The following is a 19409-nucleotide window of genomic DNA, read 5'->3' as shown; positions in this document are numbered from 1 at the left end:
GTTACCAAATATCAAAATACTCGGTATTATTTCTTTAGAAATTGGTGGGAATTGAGTGACTAATAATTGAGTTAGTTGTAAGACTTGTAACCGTGACTTGCACTAGTAGAACAAAGAAAAATAGAAGAAAAAAAGGGAGGTTGGGAAATCTGTTTTTTTGTGTTGTACAAAATTCAGTCAATAATCAAAAATGGTTTCTCACTCCCTTTCTTTGAGATTTCTCATCCCTCCTCCGCCAAAATTCCCGCCATTTATTCCACTCGCCTCCGCAGCTGCCCCTCAATCTTTGGTATTTTTTATTTTCGCAGTACAATTTTTACTCGTTACAATTCTTTTCGTCTCAAAATTAAACAAGTTTGATCAATAATAGATGGTAATTTTGATTATATAAAACAAGTATTTACTGTTAATTGCATTATAAATCAAATTAATTAATGGTTTTCTCACATCTTTTATTGTTTTATAAAGTTAATTTAGTGATTGTGCAATAATTAATCTAGAGTTGGTGGATACTGATGATGATTTGTGGCGGCTGTAGTGCGAAAATTAACCCCATTATTTAATTGCTTTTATATTTATACACTGGAATTTATGATCCATCATCTTTACCTTCAATTTATCTGTGTTACCTATTGAATGTATAATCACAATTATGTATATATTGGAACAAGTTTGAACTGGACCGGTTTCGAATTCTGGACAACAGTAGACAAATATCGTTGTGATGGCGATGCTTCATCAGGAAGTCTTGTGATTTGTAACCTCTGGGACGATGCTTTGTGATTTATACTGCTGCAGAGTTTGTAATTAAATACCTTTTCATATTTCAGGAAGCGACTTCAAAAGATAATGCACGACTAAATATATTGGCCTGTCCAATATGTTTTCAACCTTTAACAAGGAAAGGAGCGACCGGGCTAAACCTGTAAGTCTCGGTACACTCTTGACTGTCTTGAGTATTTGAGTGGCCTTTTGACTTATGTTGTGTTTAACTATTGCAGGGAAGCGATTTACAGGTCCGGCTTTAAATGTGAGACATGCTTCAAATCGTACTCAAGCAAAAACATCTTTCTGGATCTCACCATAACTGCTGCCTCTGAGGAGTATGCAGAAAATATACCTACTTCAACGGAATTGTTTCGGTAGTTTCTTAGCTCATCTGTTTTTGTTCTTCCGTCTTCATCTTTGAATTAGCTTAAATTTTTAGCATTCTGATGAAACAATGTTCATATGGTATTTTTGGACAAAACAGAAATCCAGTTGTGTCTTTTTTGTATGAACGTGGATGGCGACAAAATTTTAATACAGGTGGTTTTCCAGGGCCGGAAGAAGAGGTTAGGCTTTGTTCCTTCTGTGGATCACTACATTTATTACGTCTGAGTTATTCATGTATTGACGGACCTACTGATTTGACTTCTGAAATGAATGCAGTTTAAAATGGCTCAGGAGTACTTCAAACCAGCTGAAGGAGGCTTGCTAGTAGATGTCAGTTGCGGAACTGGGCTATTCTCACGAAAATTTGCCATGTGTGGTAGCTATTCTGGAGTTATTGCTCTTGATTTCTCTGAAGATATGCTTCGCCAATGTTACGATTTCACCAAAAAGGAAGAACCGTCTTTGTCAAAGTAAAATTCATAATCTCTATCAGTATTATTTTTCAATGTCGTCGTGGTTGTGCTTATTGATGGTTAACTATAATTTGCAGAAAACTTGCTCTTGTGAGGGCAGATGTTGCTAGACTTCCCTTTCCGTCTGCTTCAGTTGATGCAGTTCATGCTGGTGCTGCATTGCATTGCTGGCCATCTCCTTCAAATGCTGTAAGATTTCTATTCCGCAGTTTTGGTGTTTCATTACCAATCCATCTTGCAAGAGATGACATACATTTGCAAACATGATAACTTTACTAGCTTAGATCCCGCACATTACATGCACGATTTATATTACTAGGAAACTAGCTACCTACCAAACTAATATAACCCTTGGGATTTGGGAAACCCAAATCGAGTCATCTTTTTTGGTTACGACTTAGTCAAGATAGAACACATGACCACCTACAATAGGATAAGATGGTTAACCACTAGACTTCTTTCTTAATTGTGAGTTTTACACATGTAATACCCTACATAGCGGACTTCTAATTCCGTAATTTGGCCCGTATTAGACTTGGGCCCTTGTCAATTAACCCACCAAACAGACTTGAGGGCCGGCCCTGGTCATTGTACATTAGCATTGCTAGTTCCACTTAAAGCGATGTTTGTTGCAAGTTATAGCTTCATTTGTACTTGTACAACAGATTGCTGAAATTACCCGTGTACTGCGAAGCGGAGGTGTATTCGTCGGCACCACTTTTCTCAGATACACTGCATCTACACCACCAATAATCAAGCTTTTTAGTCAGGTAGTAACTCTTCGCCGCCTATGTTATAAGTTTGTGTAGCTATTTTGTGTTGTTTTCCCATTCCGAGATCATTGTGCAAACATCATCTTAGTTGAGATTTAAAGATCATAATGGTCATCCAGCTAGTGTTTACAGCTGGCTTTTAAAGTGGTCTTAAAACCCCCATCTGATTGTTTAGACGAAAATGTCCCGTCTTAAGGGAGACTTACTTGGGTCAAAACTCAAGCCTACTTTGATGTATATCTAAGGATGTGAATTGCTGTTTCTAAAATCTCTACCATATGTTGGAATGTTTGCAGCGGAGTCTTCAGCCGTATAGTTACCTAACAGAGGAGGAGATTGAAGATCTGTGTAAATGTTGCGGACTTGTCAACTACTCGAGCAAAGTTCAACAGTCATTCATCATGTTCTCTGCTCAAAAGCCCTGAAAGTTGTTTCAAGTTTTTTCACCATGAATTCCATAATGTTCAAAAGGTCCTAGTGCTTCGTTTTGTATTTTTTTGTTTCACATTTTTTGCGCAAGTCTTTGGGGAAATTAAGTAAACTCACGGTTTTACAATAAGCTTTGTGTACAACTGATGTATAGAAGTATTATTGTTTGTATAGTGGCAATGCTGAGGTATTTCGAAGCAAAAGCGAGATGGACTGATGGAGTAATGGCCTGGGTTAAACATGGCCTTGTACTATTGCTTCTTTTCCAATTAAAAACTTAACTATTATAGTTTACAATTATGGTGTGTTTGGGAATAAAGATTGTATTATCAAATTTAGATTTGGACCAATTTGCATGTTTGGTAAACCTATTAGATTTGGATTTCCAAATGATGCTAAAATAAACCCATTTGAAATTCACTCTCTAACCCCCTCATTTCTAAATCTTTATTTCACTTTGTTAAATTTAAAACGAGACATTTCAAATTAAATTCTTGTTGCCAAACACTCTCTTAAGGCATTTTGCTGAAAATGTATTTATATTACATTTAAATTAATTATAAAAAACTATATTTTGGGATTGTAACAAAATTAGGCTGTTAGATTAAAAAAAAAAGTATTTGTGGGATTACGTATAGATTTAGTTTTTGGATCCTCTATCGTATTTTAGAACACAAATTGCAATGGTCTAATTTCCCAAATAATCGATTGTATTGTCTTTAATAATCAAAGATTGTAATTTCCATCATCTTCTCTAATGATGTAATAAAAATGATTAGAGTGAAAAAAACCCAACTGGAGTAATTGGAGTTGAGACCCAAACTAACACATTTTCGATACTCCTTAACTTAATTTCAAAAATAATAATCATGCCAAAATTTGCCTTCAGGTGAGTAACTAAACGAGGCCAAATTCTTTTCCTCTGTTTTGCATGATTAATTAAGCAGATGGATATAGTTGGTTTGAGTCATTCGTTAGGAATAGTGGTAGATCAATAAGATGTCAACTTCATTAACAAACTTATCATTAAGACAAGGAATTAATCTAATGTTGTTTATGCAAAGAATAGTTCTTTAATAGTGATGATCGATAGGAATATATGTATGGACAAGTAAGCTAGCTATCCAAATGTCAACATTTTTTCCTTGCAAGTTGTTTTCAACAACGTGATTCCCATATATTCAATGATGAATAATGAGTAAATCTCTTGTAAAATATTTTTCACAAAATCATATTGTAAACCTATAACAAAGGACTTTAGTGGCCTCATTAATGAAAGTGATGATTAATGGAAATTATTTTAGTGGATTTTTTAAGTAAATAATCAGTTAATTTTACAATATTATGTATAACAATTTTAAATAAGAATTGTTGTTAATTTAAATCCTTAATAATATTCAACATATTATCTCGTTTAATCCCCCTTATACTAAAAGAATAAGAGATCTCCCAAATTTTCCCGCCTAAATGAATTTGGCTATAATTAAGCTTCATTATATCATATATATATATATATGTAATTGGGCTTTTATTATATCATATCTGTAATTGGGCTTTCATTATATTATATCTACAACTGGATTATACTGAACTTTTCCTTTTCCACCGATTAATGCAAACCATTAATAATAATAATAATAAAATTTTACAATTAAATTTCAAATTTTACAATTAAATTTTACATCCTCCCGAAGGATCGGACATAACTCAGTAAGAGGAGCATCTAAGTGCGTAGGGAAGGAGCTCGAGGTGACCCCATAATTTGCTAAGAAATCAGTTGTTCTATTAGCTTCTCTATAGGTATGTTCCAGCTTGACTGTCCACCTCGTTTCTTGTATCAAATCTTTGCAGCGTTTGACGATGAACTTGCATTGTCATTTGCAAGAATTTCTCATTTAAGACAAGTATATCCGTCTTAATCTTCGGACGGATCAAGTATTTTACGCATAAGACAAAAACAGAATGCATTGAGATTAGTAAAAGTTTGTCCTATTTATGTAAGTGCGTGTTATATGACCCGTTTAATTCTTAAGACGGATATATGCCGTATGTATCTATAACTTTGATCCGAGTTGCCAAATATCAAAATACTGGGTATTATTTAGAAATTGGTGGGGGAATTGAGTGACTGATAATTGAGTTAGTTGTAACCGTTACTTCCACTAGTAGAACAATGAAAAAAGAAAAAAAAAGGGAGGATGGGAAATCTGTTTTTTGTGTTGTACAAAATTCAGTCAATAATCAAAAATGGTTTCTCACTCCCTTTCTTTGAGATTTCTCATTCCTCCTCCGCCAAAATTCCCGCCATTTATTCCACTCGCCTCCGCAGCTGCCCCTCCATCTTTGGTATTTTTTATTTTCGCAGTATACTTTTTACTCGTTATAGTTTTTTTTCTCTCAAACTTAAACAAGTTTGATCAATAATAGATGGTAGTTTTGATTATATAAAACAAGTATTTACTGTTAATTGCATTATAAATCAAATTAATTAATGATTTTCTCACATCTTTTATTGTTTTATAAAGTTAATTTAGTGATTGTGCAATAATTAATCTAGAGTCGGTGGATACTGATGATGATTTGTGGCGGCTGTACTGCGATAAATAAAATGTGTACTACGAAAATTAACCCCCTCATTTAATTGCTTTATATTTATACACTGGAATTTATGATCCATCATCTTTACCTTTAATTTATCTCTGTTACCTTATTGTATGTATAATTACAATTATGTATATATTGGAACAAGTTTGAACTGGACCGGTTTCGAATTCTCAACTTGAGCTTCATCAGGAGGTCTTGTGATTTGTAACCTCTGGGATGCTTTGTGATTTATACTGCTGAGAAAATATATATGGAGTTTGTAATTAAATACCTTTTCATATTTCAGGAAGCGACTTCAAAAGATAATGCACGACTTAATATATTGGCATGTCCAATATGTTTTCAACCTTTAACAAGGAAAGGAGCGACCGGGCTAAACCTGTAAGTGTCGGTACACTATTGAGTGCTAAGTGATTGCTTCATCTAGATTGAGTGGCCTTTTGACTTATGTTGTGTTTAACTTTTGCAGGGAAGCGATTTACAGGTCCGGCTTTAAATGTGAGACATGCTCCAAATCATACTCAAGCAAAAACATCTTTCTGGATCTCACCATAACTGCTGCCTCTGAGGAGTATGCAGAAAATAGACCTACTTCAACAGAATTGTTTCGGTAGTTTCCTACGCTCATCTGTTTTTGTTCTTTCGTCTTCATCTTTGAATTAGCTGAAATTTTTAGCTTTCTGATGAAACAATGTTCATATGGTATTTTTGGACAAACAGAAGTCCGGTTGTGTCTTTTTTGTATGAACGTGGATGGCGACAAAATTTTAATAGAAGTGGTTTTCCAGGGCCGGAAGAAGAGGTTAGGCCTTGTTCCTTCTGTGGATCAGTACATTTATTACGTCTGAGTTATTCGTGTATTGACGGACCTACTGATCTGATCTGACTTCTGAAATGCAGTTTAAAATGGCTCAGGAGTACTTCAAACCAGCTGAAGGAGGCTTGCTAGTAGATGTCAGTTGCGGAAGTGGGCTATTCTCACGTAAATTTGCCATGTGTGGTAGCTATTCTGGAGTTATTGCTCTTGATTTCTCTGAAAATATGCTTCGCCAATGTTACGATTTCACCAAAAAGGAAGAACCCTCTTTGTCAAAGTAAACTTTCACAATCTCTATATATCTAGGGTGTTGCTGTTAGTATTATTTTTCAATGTCGGCGTGGTTGTGCTTATTGATGGTTAACTATAATTTGCAGCAAACTTGCTCTTGTGAGGGCAGATGTTGCGAGACTTCCCTTTCCGTCTGCTTCAGTTGATGCAGTTCATGCTGGTGCTGCATTGCATTGCTGGCCATCTCCTTCAAATGCTGTAAGATTTCTATTCCGCAGTTTTTTGGTGTTTCATTACTAATCCATCTTGTAAGAGATGACATACATTTTTAAACATGATAACTTTACTAGCCTAGATCCCGCGCATTACATGCACGATTTATATTTCTAGGAAACTATCTACCTAACTAACTAATATAACCCTTGGAAAACCCAAATCGAGTCATGGATAGAACACGGGACCACCTACAACAAGATAAGATGGTAAACCACTAGACTACTTTCTTAATTGTGAGTTTTACATGTAATAATTCTAATTGACAAAAGGCCTCAGGCTATAGCCTACATAGTGGACTTCTAATTCCGCAATTGGGCCTGTATCAGACTTGGGCCCTTGTCAATTAACCCACTAAACAGGCTTGAGGGCCGGCCCTGATCATTGTACATTAGCATTGCTAGTTCCACTTAAACAATGTTTGCTGCAAGTTATAGCTTCATTTCTACTTGTACAACAGATTGCTGAAATTACCCGTGTACTGCGAAGCGGAGGTGTATTCGTGGGCACCACTTTTCTCAGATACACGGCCTCTACACCACCAATAATAAAGCTTTTTAGACAGGTACGTAGTAACTTTTTGCTGCCTATATTTTAAGTTTGTGTAGCTATTTTGTGTTGTTTTCCGATTTCATTCCGAGATCATTGTGCAAACATCATCTTAGTTGAGATTTAAAGATCATAATGGTCCAGGCGTCCAGCTAGTGTTTACAACTGGCTTTAAAGTGGTCTTAAAACCCCATCTTATTGTTTCAGACGAAAATGTTCCGTCTTAAGGGAGACTTACTCGCTTGAAAAACTTAAGCCGACTTTCATGTATATCTAAGGATGTGAATTGCTATTTCTAAAATCTGTACCGTATGTTGGAATGTTTGCAGCGGAGTCTTCAGCCGTATAGTTACCTAACAGAGGAAGAGATTGAAGACTTGTGTAAATCTTGCGGACTTGTCAACTACTCGAGCAAAGTTCAACAGTCATTCATCATGTTCTCAGCCCAAAAGCCATGAAAGTTGTTTCAAGTTTTTCACCATGGATTCGCCAATGTTCAAAAGGTCTAGTGCTTCGTGTTGTACTTGTTTTTTTTACGTGTCTTTGGGGAAATTAAGTAAAGTAACTAACGGTTTTACAATAAGCTTTGTGTGCAACCGAGGTATAGAAGTATTATTGTTTGTATTATTGTATAGTGGCAACTGGCAATGCTGAGGTATTTCGAAGCACAAGCGAGATGGACTGATGTATTAAAGTTTACAATTAAGGCATTTTGCTCAAAATGTATTTATATTACATTCAAATTAATTATAAAAAACTATATTTTGGGATAATAACAAAATTAGGCTGTCAGATTAAAAAAAAAAGTATTTGTGGGATTGCGTCTAGATTTAGTTTTTGGATCCTCTATCGTATTTTAGAACACAAATTGCAATGGTCTAATTTCCCAAATAATCGATTGTATTGTCTTTAATAATCAAAGATTGTTATTTCCATCATCTTCTCTAATTAGATGTAATAAAAATGATTTATGAGTGAAAAAAACCCAATTGGAGTAATTGGAGTTGAGACCCAAACTAACACATTTTCGATACTCCTTAACTTAATTTCAAAAATAATAATCACGCCAAAATTTGCCTTTAGGTGAGTAACTAAACGAGGCCAAATTCTTTTCCTCTGTTTTGCATGATTAATTAAGCAGATGGATATAGTTTGTTTGAGTCATTCGTTAGGAATAGTGGTAGATCAATAAGATGTCAACTTCATTAACAAACTTATCATTAAGACAAGGAATTAATCTAATGTTGTTTATGCAAAGAATAGTTCTTTAATAGTGAATTAGTGATGATCGATAGGAATATATGTATGGACAAGTAAGCTAGCTATCCAAATGTCAACCTTTTTTCCTTGCAAGTTGTTTTCAACAACGTGATTCCCATATATTCAATGATGAATAATGAGTAAATCTCTTGTAAAATATTTTTACATATCATATTGTAAACATATAACAAAGGACTTTAGTGGCCTCATTAATGAAAGTGATGATTAATGAAATTGTTTTAGTGGGTTTTTTTAGTAAACAACCAGTTAATTTTACAATATTATGTATAACAGTTTTAAATAAGAATTGTTGTTAATTTAAATCCTTAATAATATTCAACATATTATCTCGTTTAATCCCCCTTATACTAAAAGAATAAGAGATCTCCCAAATTTTCCCGCCTAAATGAATTTGGCTATAATTAGGCCTTCATTATATCATATATATGTAATTGGGCTTTTATTATATCATATCTGTAATTGGGCTTTCATTATATTATATATCTACAACTGAATTATACTGAACTTTCTTTTTTCCACCGATTAATGCAAACCATTAATAATAATAATAAAATTTTACAATTAAATTTCAAATTGAGTTAATAATCAGTTGTATAATTGTTATTTTCTTTAATATTCCTATCTAAAAAACCGCGCATTCGCTCGGGATCTATACTAGTTAAGGGAGTAACTATAGTTCAGTTGATATCACAATCGGATAGTCTTGTAAAGATATATTCAATCGCCGAATATAAAATAACGAAAAATAAAATTCTCCTAACCTCAATAGATTAAAATCTCCCAGTTGATTAAAACTGACATTGTTATACAGTCGAAAAGTATTTCTTAATGAAGAATATGGCCATAAGTCCCATAAGTATATTGAATGGTTTATTTAACTTAGAAAATGAATATCATATTTTGTGTTGTAGCATTACACAACATTTAGAGTTGATAGTTCATTTTGGTGGCTTTTTCTGATAATGGTGGTGATTTTGGGACGATTTGGTGTTTCCCCTCCCCCTCGCCCCTCCCCCACCAGATCGGTCCTTTTTTTCCGGTTGTGTTTATGTCGGTCTGTAGCGGTTATGGTGGTTGTGTTGCATGTCTGCCGATGGTCCTCGGGGGGTTCGCTTGGAATTTGGAGTCTCAGTGTAATACTACGGTTTTATGAGTCTCTGGGTACTCTATCGAGTGGGGCTTACTCTGTCGAGTAAGCATGTTTGGAATACGAATCAGTAGTCTGCCTGTAGGGTACTCGATCGAGTAGCCTTAGCACTCGATCGAGTAAGTGGCACTCGATCGAGTAAGTCGGTTATCGGGTAATGTTTGACGGGTTTTGTTAATAATGCGGATTAATATATATAATACTCCATTATCTTTCCTAAACACTTTTGACAAACCTGATTCACAAAAAGAGAGATTGCAACTACGTTGTTTGATTCATCCGCATTATTGGCAAATCCCGGAGCTAGAGGAGTCGGTTTCAGTTGTTCTTGATATCATTGTGATCCTTGCGTCAAGGGTAAGTCCTACATACCGTTTTTGTAACATTTGGTTGAGGTTGGTTAAACCCTAATTTTGGGATTGGGGGTTTTTATGATTATGTTGTTATAGTAGTGATTGTATGATTGTGTGTATAGGAGGAGGGTTCGTAGAAGAGAGATTTTGAGACAGCTGCTAGATCGTCTGCTTTTGTGTTTGCATTTCAGGTAGGGTTTTCCCTACTCAGTATTAATTACATGATGTGGTTGGTGATTTAGTGATGATTGTTGTTAAAGTATAATGTTGGTATTGTGACGGTTGTTGAATATTATCATTGTTGTTGTTGTTGTTGTTGTTGTTGTTGTATCTGTCTGTGATCTTCGGGGTGCGTCCCTGGCTGAGTGGAGTCACTTGCGAGAGTGGCTTCATGCCCTTGATTCGACTTCTGTGGAACCCGCCACAGAAGGGATGTGCACATTAATGGACATGGGTTTATCGCTCGATAGAGATGAGCGGGGCTTAGGTGGGAACAGCTGCGGTCCCCCACTGGCGGTGTGGAGTATCTGTTGCGATGGGTACTCTGGCAGGACTACACACTTTAGTGTGTAGTCAGTTGTGAGGAGATTGATTATGGTGATTGGAGTTTGATGTGACGATTGAGTTGTTTGGTATTTATCTTATCGTGATTGTTTTGTGTAATTAGTACTGACCCCGTTGTTTGTTTTGTAAAACCGTGGTGATCCATTCGGGGATGGTGAGCAGTTGTTGAGCAGGTTTGATATGACGCTTTTGGGCTGGCTGGGATGAGTCACGACGAGCAGTTTAGAGTCTTCCGCTGTCATGCTTTAGTTGTTTGAGACATTTGGTTTTTGAGAACATGTATCATACTTTTAACAGTTTTGGATTTGGATATGTAATCACATTAAACCTTATGGCTATTTAAATAATGTTTCTTTATTGTCATTTGATTATCATTGCCTCGGGAAACCGAGATGGTAGCACTTCCATACCTTAAGTGGTCCTGGTAAGGCACTTGGAGTATGGGAGTGTTACACTCAGTGGTCTGGTGTTTGGTTGGGTGTTGCATGTCTACCGTGTCTTTCGGGGATGGTTTGTCGGGTCTAAGTGTGTCTTGGTTGGAGTGGGGTTTTGTTTGCTGGGGTGCTCTTCTTTCTGTTTTGAGGTGTGTTGGGTAGGGTGGTTTTGGGTTTTTCGGCAGTGGTGTTGGTTGGGATCGGAGGCGGTGGTCTTCTCGTCTTTTGAATGGTATCTCTCTTTAAATTCCTGTCTTGTTTTTATCTCATAATAATCTTCTCCTATAGGAGTCTTAGTCGTCTCTTTAGTGGTAAGCCAAGTCTCTTGAACGGTGTTGGTGTTGTGGTGCTTGTGTCTCAGAGGGTTTGTGTTACACATTGCACGTTGGATTTCTCGGTCCGTTTGTCCTATAACCAATGGGTGCGATCTCTGAGGTGTAGGAGATTTATCTCCGCCGAGGGCAGACTTCGTCTTGCCTTTCACCATTTCTTTCTACGTTCTTTTCGCAAGAGCGTAAGTACACCTTGTTATTGTCACTCCGACGTTTGTATGTATCGACGGTTTTTGGAGGTCTTCCGCATTAATGAAGCTGATATCAACGCTCGTCACCAAGCTGCCGTCTCTTGCCATTCTACCATCGCTAATCTTGCTTATCTTAATGTAGTAGCTTTCCTTTTATATAATAGTTATGTAATCTCGATGTATGGCTTTGTAATGCTAGATCTAGATGTCAAGGGTCTGGTGCTACCTAGTCGAGTAGCTTACTTTGTATTGGTTACAATAATGTAAGTTATTCACCTTTTGTCAAAAAAAAAAAAAAAAAGAGTTGATAGTTTGACTTTTATTTTTAAAAAATATATTTTGAGAATAGAAATTATAATTTTAAAGTATACTTTGACAAAACTTTACTTTTAAAGTAAACGGTTTACTCGAGACTTACTCTTTTACCTTTGTTTTCCTTTTATTTGCGTAATTAAGTAGATGGACCTAGTTTGTTTGACACATTCACTAGGAATAGTGGTAGACCAATAAGATATTAAGATGTCAACTACTTTAAGGGGGGTCAATCAATCATTGAAAAATATTACCGCTCTTTCTCTAAATTCTCCCTTCCTCTCTCTAAAAAAAAAACAACAAAAACCCTAGATTCTTTGGAGCCGCCGCCTCTCCCATCCACTCACTTCCTCTCCTTCTTACCCTACCCTATCGCCGGAGATGGCGTCTCTCCTGGACCTATCTCTGGCGATCGCTCACACCTCCCCCTAATGTCGCCCTCTTTTGTCTGATCTCACTCCCCTTTCTTTGACGGTTCTTGATTTCGTCTTGTTCATCCGGATAGCTGGGTTTGTGGTGTTTGACGTCGCCCTGAGGTCGGTCCGTTCCGCCGTCCCTGTCCTGTCATTGAAAGCTTTACATGCAACCCAGGGGTGTTTCCCCTCTCCCTCGCCCCCTTTCCCCACCCCTGGTATGGTCTCGGTTTTCTTATGTTTTGTCGATCTGGTCGATGTTTTCTTCGCTTTTGGTGTCGTCTGGGTCGCGTTTTGTTTGTTTGGTTGTGGTGTTGGTGGGCCGTTTTGGTGTTTCCCCCCTCCCCTCGCCCCTTTCCCCACCATTTTGGTCCCATCTTCTGGTTTTGGTGTCAGTCGGTGTTGTTCAAGTGGTTTGGTTTGTTGCATGTTGGCCGATGGTCCTGGGGGGATTCATTTGGAATTTGGAGTCTCAGGGGCTTGGTCCTTTTGTTGTTGTGTCTGTTTTGAAGGTCGTTTGTTGACTGGTCGAGTCCGTCATTTCGTTGTTTGGAGTGAGATGCTGGCTCTGATCTTGGGGGTTCTTTGCTGTCCGTTTTTGAGGTGTGTTTGGTAGGGTGATTTCGGGGTTCTTTGGGAGTGTTGCTAGTTTGGGTTGGATGCGGTGGTGTCGTTTAAGTAAATGTCTATCCATTTTATTTCGTGTTTTGTTTTTAACCGCATAATAAATTCTCCTAGGTTTCCTTTTCCATTTTCACCAAAGAGGTTTGGGGTGTCCTGTCTCCTCGTCTTTGCCGGGTTAATAATGACGATCGTAACTTTACATCTGGTTAGTGTTGTGGCCATCTTTGCTCGATCATTAGAGGTGGTTTTCGTTTTGGTTAGGGGGCTGTTCAAGGGATGTTCTTTTTTGTCAGCTAGTTACGTGCTCGCTTTTCTGTGCAACGAGTTGTTGATCCATAGGGATGGTGTCCCAATGTGTAGGAGTCTTTTCTCCTTTGGAGGCAGATTTTTCGGGTCTGTTTTCTTCTTTCCCTTTCTACGTCTGTGTGGCGTAAGTGCACTTGGCTCTCTCTCGCTGGATCAAGGGCTTTGTTGGGTTACGGATGATGTGTATCATAGCCAAGAAGATGAATCTCCGAGACACTCCTTTGGGTCTTGTTGCAGGTATTTCTCCGAAGCCGTGACTTTCAAGATGAGTGATGTTTTGGTATATGATTTGGCCAGTTCAGTTCGTCCTTTCAAGAAGATTGAGGATGATGATGTTGGATTCCGTGTTCAGCCAGCCGTACACCATCAACATGTGTTTGTTAACCGATGTAGTTACGCTTTCGTTTTAGTTTATGATTTTAGTAGTATAAGTGCTTTGGACCATATGAGTCCAATGCCAATTGTAGTATAGGTATATCTTTCTTTACCGCTGTCAAAAAAAAAAAAAAAAAACTACTTTAAGGGGGTGTAAAGAATTTCACTAAATCTCATTGAAGACGGACGATATCCGTCACAAGCTTGTGACGGATACTGTTTCCTCTAACAAAATATCCATTTAGAGGTGAGTGGGAAGCACATGGGGGGTGCCCCACCTTGTCCCCTCTCCCTTTTTGTGAGAGGTCTTCAGCTTGTGACGGGATTAGCCCGTCACATTTAAAATAAGTTTTCATAAGCTACTCCTCCAAAAAATTGTGATTATTAGTTTTCTAGCTTTTTAAAAGTACTTTTAAACTCCATAAAATAGGGTATTTGACCTAACTTTTAATTTTACATTTACAAAAGCACTTAACTAAGCCAAACACTCTCTAATTAACGTATGATTTAGACAAAATAATTTAGAAGACAAAGTTAATCTAGTGTGTTTTATGTAGAGAATAATTCTCTAGTAGAATCATATACTGAATTACTGATGCATCCGATGATCGATAGAAAAACTATGGTGTGCTAAACTATGCAAATACACTCGCAAAAATTACTAGGACACTCAAATTATAAGTAATGGACGAAAATACCTCTAATTTTATTATAATAACTGCATTTGGCAGGTTGAAAATTAAAGGGCAAACCAGTCATAAGAAACAAAAGGCGAGTGTCCCAGGACATCTTGGCCGTGTATTTATTAGGGGCACCCTATATCTATAAATATAATTAAAAACCTCCCCTAAAATGAGTAATAAAGTCCACCTAGACAAAGCCACGTAGGCTTGTAAAAAGCCACGTAGGACATTCTATGTAAACGTCAGCCTCTAACTATTGACACGCATACATGTTTTCTACTCACACTGTCCTATATCATCTATAAATATTATTAAAAAGGGTAACCATTAAAGGCCACGTAGACATAGACTAAATGTCACCTTGCATTACAAAAATCCCACGTCACCACCTTCACATACCGTGGACCTAGCTATCCATATACCATGTTTGCCCGTCATTTCTTAACACCCCCTTTCTTACCTTCTTAATTCCCTCTAATCTAGCTTCTTTTAGCCAACCCACGTGAATTTACTACCTACACAACCCCCAAAATATCATCTTCCCCCAATTTGACCTTTACACAGTTGCCGAAGATGGCCAGTTCGGAGAGTCCCCTCGACGCAGCCGATGGTTTAGGATTCTATTCAGCCACAATGTGACATGAAAATAATTTATTGTGACACAACATTAATTTAATTCACTCATCTATACATACAATAATATAAAAAGGTATGTAGAGCATCTAACTAAAGGACATGTGACATCATCTCATGCTAGCACTAAACTCTTTTTACTTATGTCTACATAAACTTCCGTCTTCCATCTTTACCTATTGTTTAATTATGTATTTACATTAGTAGAAGTTCAAGAGAATGGAAAAGTAATAAAAAACTCATTTTTTTTTATTTTTTTTTGGTCTAAACCATCCGGTAATCCAAACCACATTGGGCCGACTAATCCGGATTTCGGGGCGTGTCCAAGGATTACGGTATTTAAACCCCTCCCAATCGCAGTTGTGGGGGATCAATCCGCAGACCTCCCTACCAAGCGCAGCCCCATGCTACCACTGCGCCAACCAGCGATTGGTTAATTAAAAACTCATTAATCACATAGTTAAAGAGTCTTTATATTGATTTGACAAATTTTAATCTCATAAATTCATATAGTTAATTTACTCATTTTTACGTTTTAATATTGGGGAAGAGGAAGAGGCGTACCCAAATCTTTAATGTCTTAAAAAATGTATAAATATACAAGTTTTCTCCCTCTTTCAATATCATATTCTCTTTGCCAATATTTTCGTTTATTAGTTTTTTTAATTAATATGTTTATATTTCCATAAGCTAATTTAGGTTGGCGAAGTTATATTTATCATTTAAAATGTTTTAATATTCAATATAGTATTATTTTACAGTTCAATATATAATTTTTTTGTATTAATTAGTTTTTTTTTTAATTGGTGTATTGTCCATATGAGATTTTAAGTTACTAATAAATGTGTTTGGATTTACAGGTTTACTTGCGTCAAGAGTTTCGACATTTGCAACTAAGCATTTGATCCATTTGGCCCTCATTTAGGTTAATATTTTTTGTTTGATTAATTTGATTGCCATTAACAAATGCTAAATTTTGTGAGTTTCGTTTAAGCAGAAACATGTATATACATTCATGTTGAGGTTCTACTTAAAATTCCATTGTAACAATGCGAAAGTGTAACAATTCTCAAACTATGATAACAAATGACTACATCAACTAAGGGTATTTTCTTATTATATATGTGAGTAATTAATTTAGGTGATGGTTTATGCTCTTGTAACTTTCATTCCCTTATTCATGACCTCCAATCTAACACATTTGGTTTGTTATAGCTTTATGGTTTCCTATTCTTTTCACTTGGTTTTTAATTTTCTAATACATTTCATGTAAAATATTCAATTTTATCAACAATGTCTTGCCATTTAAGTCAAAGTATTTGTATTTTTAATGAAGTTTTGAAACATAAATTGGTGATTAAATTTTCATCAAGGTGATATTTGTTGTAAACATGACTTTGTGATATTAATTGATATTTATATGTTTATCATTCATAAATATATATATAAAAAAAAAGTGACTCTTACTCTACAAATATGGTGGATATTGGTGCTTATTGTTATTTGTTTCTATTAGCTTTCCTATTCTATCAATGGACAAATATCTGTAATGCATATGAGCACTAAATTAGGCCAATTCTGTACCTTATGAATTTTGGAAATTTTAACCCTCTCACGATTAATTTTTCCATGTTATCCCAACTTAAATTCTCAAATCACAATTGTTGTAAATCATCGATATTAAGACTGTTGGTTGTAAATAGAGAAAATAATTTCCATGAACATACAAAAAAAAAAAATTAGTTTTGTTGCCAAGTTAGATGAGTTACAAATGCGTATTTTACTACATTTCTCTTTGTTTATTACAATTTAAACTTTGGAGCAAATTAAATAACACTATTAAACCAATTTTATAATATAGAAGTCTCATGAATTATTGGTAGTTATAAATTGGTATTCATAAATTTTGACATAATTGCATACAAAATTATTAATGTATTTTTAATTAATTATTCATGCATCTCAACAAATACCATGATCTAAACTGGGGATGGTGGGGAAGAGCATAAAACGGTTGACCAAAGGATCCAAATGATGACAATTTAACCTTGGCGAGATCTACAGCTCAGACAAAAAATGGGACTAGCAATAGAGAGAGCAAAAATGAAGAACGACTGTTGTTTTGTGTTGGTTTCACCGACAGAGATACAACCAAATTTTAAAATGAAAGCGGAAATTTAAAACCGGGTTAGTTCTCATAAGTCATAACCAACCAAAAAGCATAAAAGGAGAAAATAACGACAAAAAAATAAAACCAATTGGGCCTCCAAAATGGTCAAAAACGGAAAAAATGAAAATTCGAAACAAAGGCTTACGGAAGGAAACCCAACAAAGAAACTTAAAACAAAAAAACCCGTGATTCTCACGGGTCCCAAAACTAGTTATTGCTTAAAACTTTAAAAAGTACGTCGTTCGAGTTCGTTTTGTACTCGTACAAGATTGTTATTTCGTTCTGATATTCGGGCCAATGCTTATTATTTGACTTATTATCTTTATTTATTTAACAATCGTATAAGGGCAGTTCAATAGTTCATAGTAGTAAAGTTCATAGACTATACATCTGAGGTAGTACCTCTTATTGTTTATTTTCTGAGTTTTATTTTAAAAAAATTGAGTTCTGCTTTAGTATAAAGTTTTTGAGCACATTTACTAAAACATTACACTAAAAAAATATAATATTGCTCAAAAACTATATTTATACATGGTAATATGCTCAGAAAAAATATGTATATGCTCAAAAACTACAAGGTCTGAGGTACTACCTCAGATGCGTATCCTTTTTCTCTAGTAGGAGTGGTATAATTAAATTGTCTAGTGATTGAGACATGGTAAAGCAGTGAGGATCCTCTGTCCCATTTGGTGTCCCATTGTGTGTGTCACACCACTTAGCTTCTAATATCTCAACAAATTAATATATATATTGTAATATTTTATTTTGCCACAAGTGATGTGTCGAAATGTAAGTGGTGTGACACACATAATGAGACACAAAAGTGGGACAGAGGATCCTCACTGATGGTAAAGACACGATTAAGACCGAGGGGGTAAGGCATGTTCTTTTGGACTTACTTTTAGTTTTTATAAGTTCAATTCACTTTAGTTCAGATAATTTTAGTCTAAAAGAACAAGGCCTTAGTAATAAGCATTCTCGTTTTTCTCCAACGTACGTGAGAGACTCACAAGTGATATTTAGGCTCCGTTTGTTAAAACTAGCTGAAAAGCTACCTGAAACCTGAAAAGCTATCTGAAAACTGAAAAGGTAGCTGAAAATTACAACCTGAAAAGGTACCTGATTTTTATTAAAACTGTTTGGAAGACTAGCTGAAAAGGTAGCTGATATTTGGTCAAATGACGTAAAAGGACATGGCTTATTATTGTTATCATTTATGTTTTTATTATTATTGTTGTGTTATTGTCGTTGACATTGTTAGTAATTAGAAAAAAATGTAAACTTTTTTCACTATAATTGCACAAGTCTTCCATGTTTCAAAATGACGGAAACAATAATTAAAATATCACAATAACGTAAAAAAAAATATATCAAACAGTATATCATCAAAAAATGTATTTTATGGATACGAAGTAAGTTTTATATTAAACCATACATAAAAATAGTTAATTAAATTGCACCCTGAATTAAAGTAGTGATATTATCACGGACGCTTTTTATTTCCGTAGAAACTCTTTAATTGGGTTTATTTGAGATCATAATATAAAAAATAATAATATTGAAGTAATATACGGAGTATAAAAAGTTGAAGGATAAAAAAGTAAGCAAAATATAACCAGGTACCTGAAATCCCAAATGCTACCCTAGGTAGCATTTCATTCCAGGTACCTTTTTTCCTATAAAATGCTACTTGCCAAACGCGTTCAAGAAAATAAGCTACCTGAAATTTTTGTCAAAAAAGCTACTTCGATGAAAGAAGGTACCTGAAATACGCTACCAAACAGTGCCTAATATTTCGTTGAACTGTTCTTGGATCATATATTTGTATCAAAGAACGACATACATAAACAAACCGATATTGAGAGTGGGATAATTAAATTGTTTAGTGGCTATATAAAATTAAGAAGGATACATTTCAATTTTCAACCATGATAAGATCTAAGACTAATACTCTAATCGAACAACAAAATTCTCCAAAAATGAAGAGAGGAATTTTATCTCCAATAATAATAATAGTATACATTATTGTGGCTTTAATATTAAAGTTAGCATGGGGACAAAGCAATGAATTAACAAATGGAACAAAGTTAAGGATAGCAATACCGGTAAGGAAGTTCGATAATTTCGTAGCAATTAAAGTTAATGAAAACGGAGAGAACAATTATAGTGGATTTGCAATACAAGTGTTCGAGGAAGCCATACTAAGTATTCTTCCTAATGCTAGTTATGAATTTATTGGATTCAATAAGTCAGATGGCACCATGAATGGCACATTTGATGATATGCT

The 19409-nt window shown here is 35.5% G+C and overlaps 2 protein-coding genes across 2 annotated transcripts; both read left to right on the top strand.

The window, feature by feature from the left end:
* Positions 1-89: 89 nt before the first annotated feature.
* LOC141612048 (putative methyltransferase At2g41040, chloroplastic) lies at positions 90-3180 on the top strand. Its single transcript, XM_074430753.1, has 8 exons — positions 90-289; positions 831-925; positions 1002-1142; positions 1253-1334; positions 1432-1625; positions 1706-1817; positions 2294-2398; positions 2698-3180. The coding sequence occupies exons 1-8, from the start codon at positions 191-193 to the stop codon at positions 2824-2826; spliced, it is 957 nt and encodes a 318-aa protein (XP_074286854.1). The 5' UTR covers positions 90-190; the 3' UTR covers positions 2827-3180.
* A 1776-nt stretch (positions 3181-4956) lies between these two features.
* On the top strand, positions 4957-8085 carry LOC141612030 (putative methyltransferase At2g41040, chloroplastic). The gene is made up of 8 exons (XM_074430730.1): positions 4957-5176; positions 5721-5815; positions 5904-6044; positions 6155-6236; positions 6335-6528; positions 6629-6740; positions 7216-7320; positions 7634-8085. Exons 1-8 carry the CDS (start codon positions 5078-5080, stop codon positions 7760-7762), a joined length of 957 nt encoding a protein of 318 aa, XP_074286831.1. The 5' UTR covers positions 4957-5077; the 3' UTR covers positions 7763-8085.
* Positions 8086-19409: the final 11324 nt, after the last annotated feature.

The sequence above is a fragment of the Silene latifolia genome, chromosome 1, assembly GCF_048544455.1.
Source record: "Silene latifolia isolate original U9 population chromosome 1, ASM4854445v1, whole genome shotgun sequence".
Lineage (NCBI taxonomy): Eukaryota > Viridiplantae > Streptophyta > Magnoliopsida > Caryophyllales > Caryophyllaceae > Silene > Silene latifolia.
This window is presented reverse-complemented; position numbering and strand designations above follow the sequence as displayed.

What these genes read in the sequence shown, in the direction of transcription:
- LOC141612048 (XM_074430753.1), top strand. Translation starts at nt 191, where the DNA reads ATGGTTTCTCACTCCCTTTCTTTGAGATTTCTCATCCCTCCTCCGCCA. An exon ending in CAGCTGCCCCTCAATCTTTG is followed by an intron (nt 290 to 830) that starts GTATTTTTTATT and finishes TTCATATTTCAG; the next exon opens with GAAGCGACTTCAAAAGATAA. An exon ending in GGAGCGACCGGGCTAAACCT is followed by an intron (nt 926 to 1,001) that starts GTAAGTCTCGGT and finishes TAACTATTGCAG; the next exon opens with GGAAGCGATTTACAGGTCCG.
- LOC141612030 (XM_074430730.1), top strand. Translation starts at nt 5,078, where the DNA reads ATGGTTTCTCACTCCCTTTCTTTGAGATTTCTCATTCCTCCTCCGCCA. An exon ending in TTCCAGGGCCGGAAGAAGAG is followed by an intron (nt 6,237 to 6,334) that starts GTTAGGCCTTGT and finishes TCTGAAATGCAG; the next exon opens with TTTAAAATGGCTCAGGAGTA. An exon ending in TAATAAAGCTTTTTAGACAG is followed by an intron (nt 7,321 to 7,633) that starts GTACGTAGTAAC and finishes GAATGTTTGCAG; the next exon opens with CGGAGTCTTCAGCCGTATAG.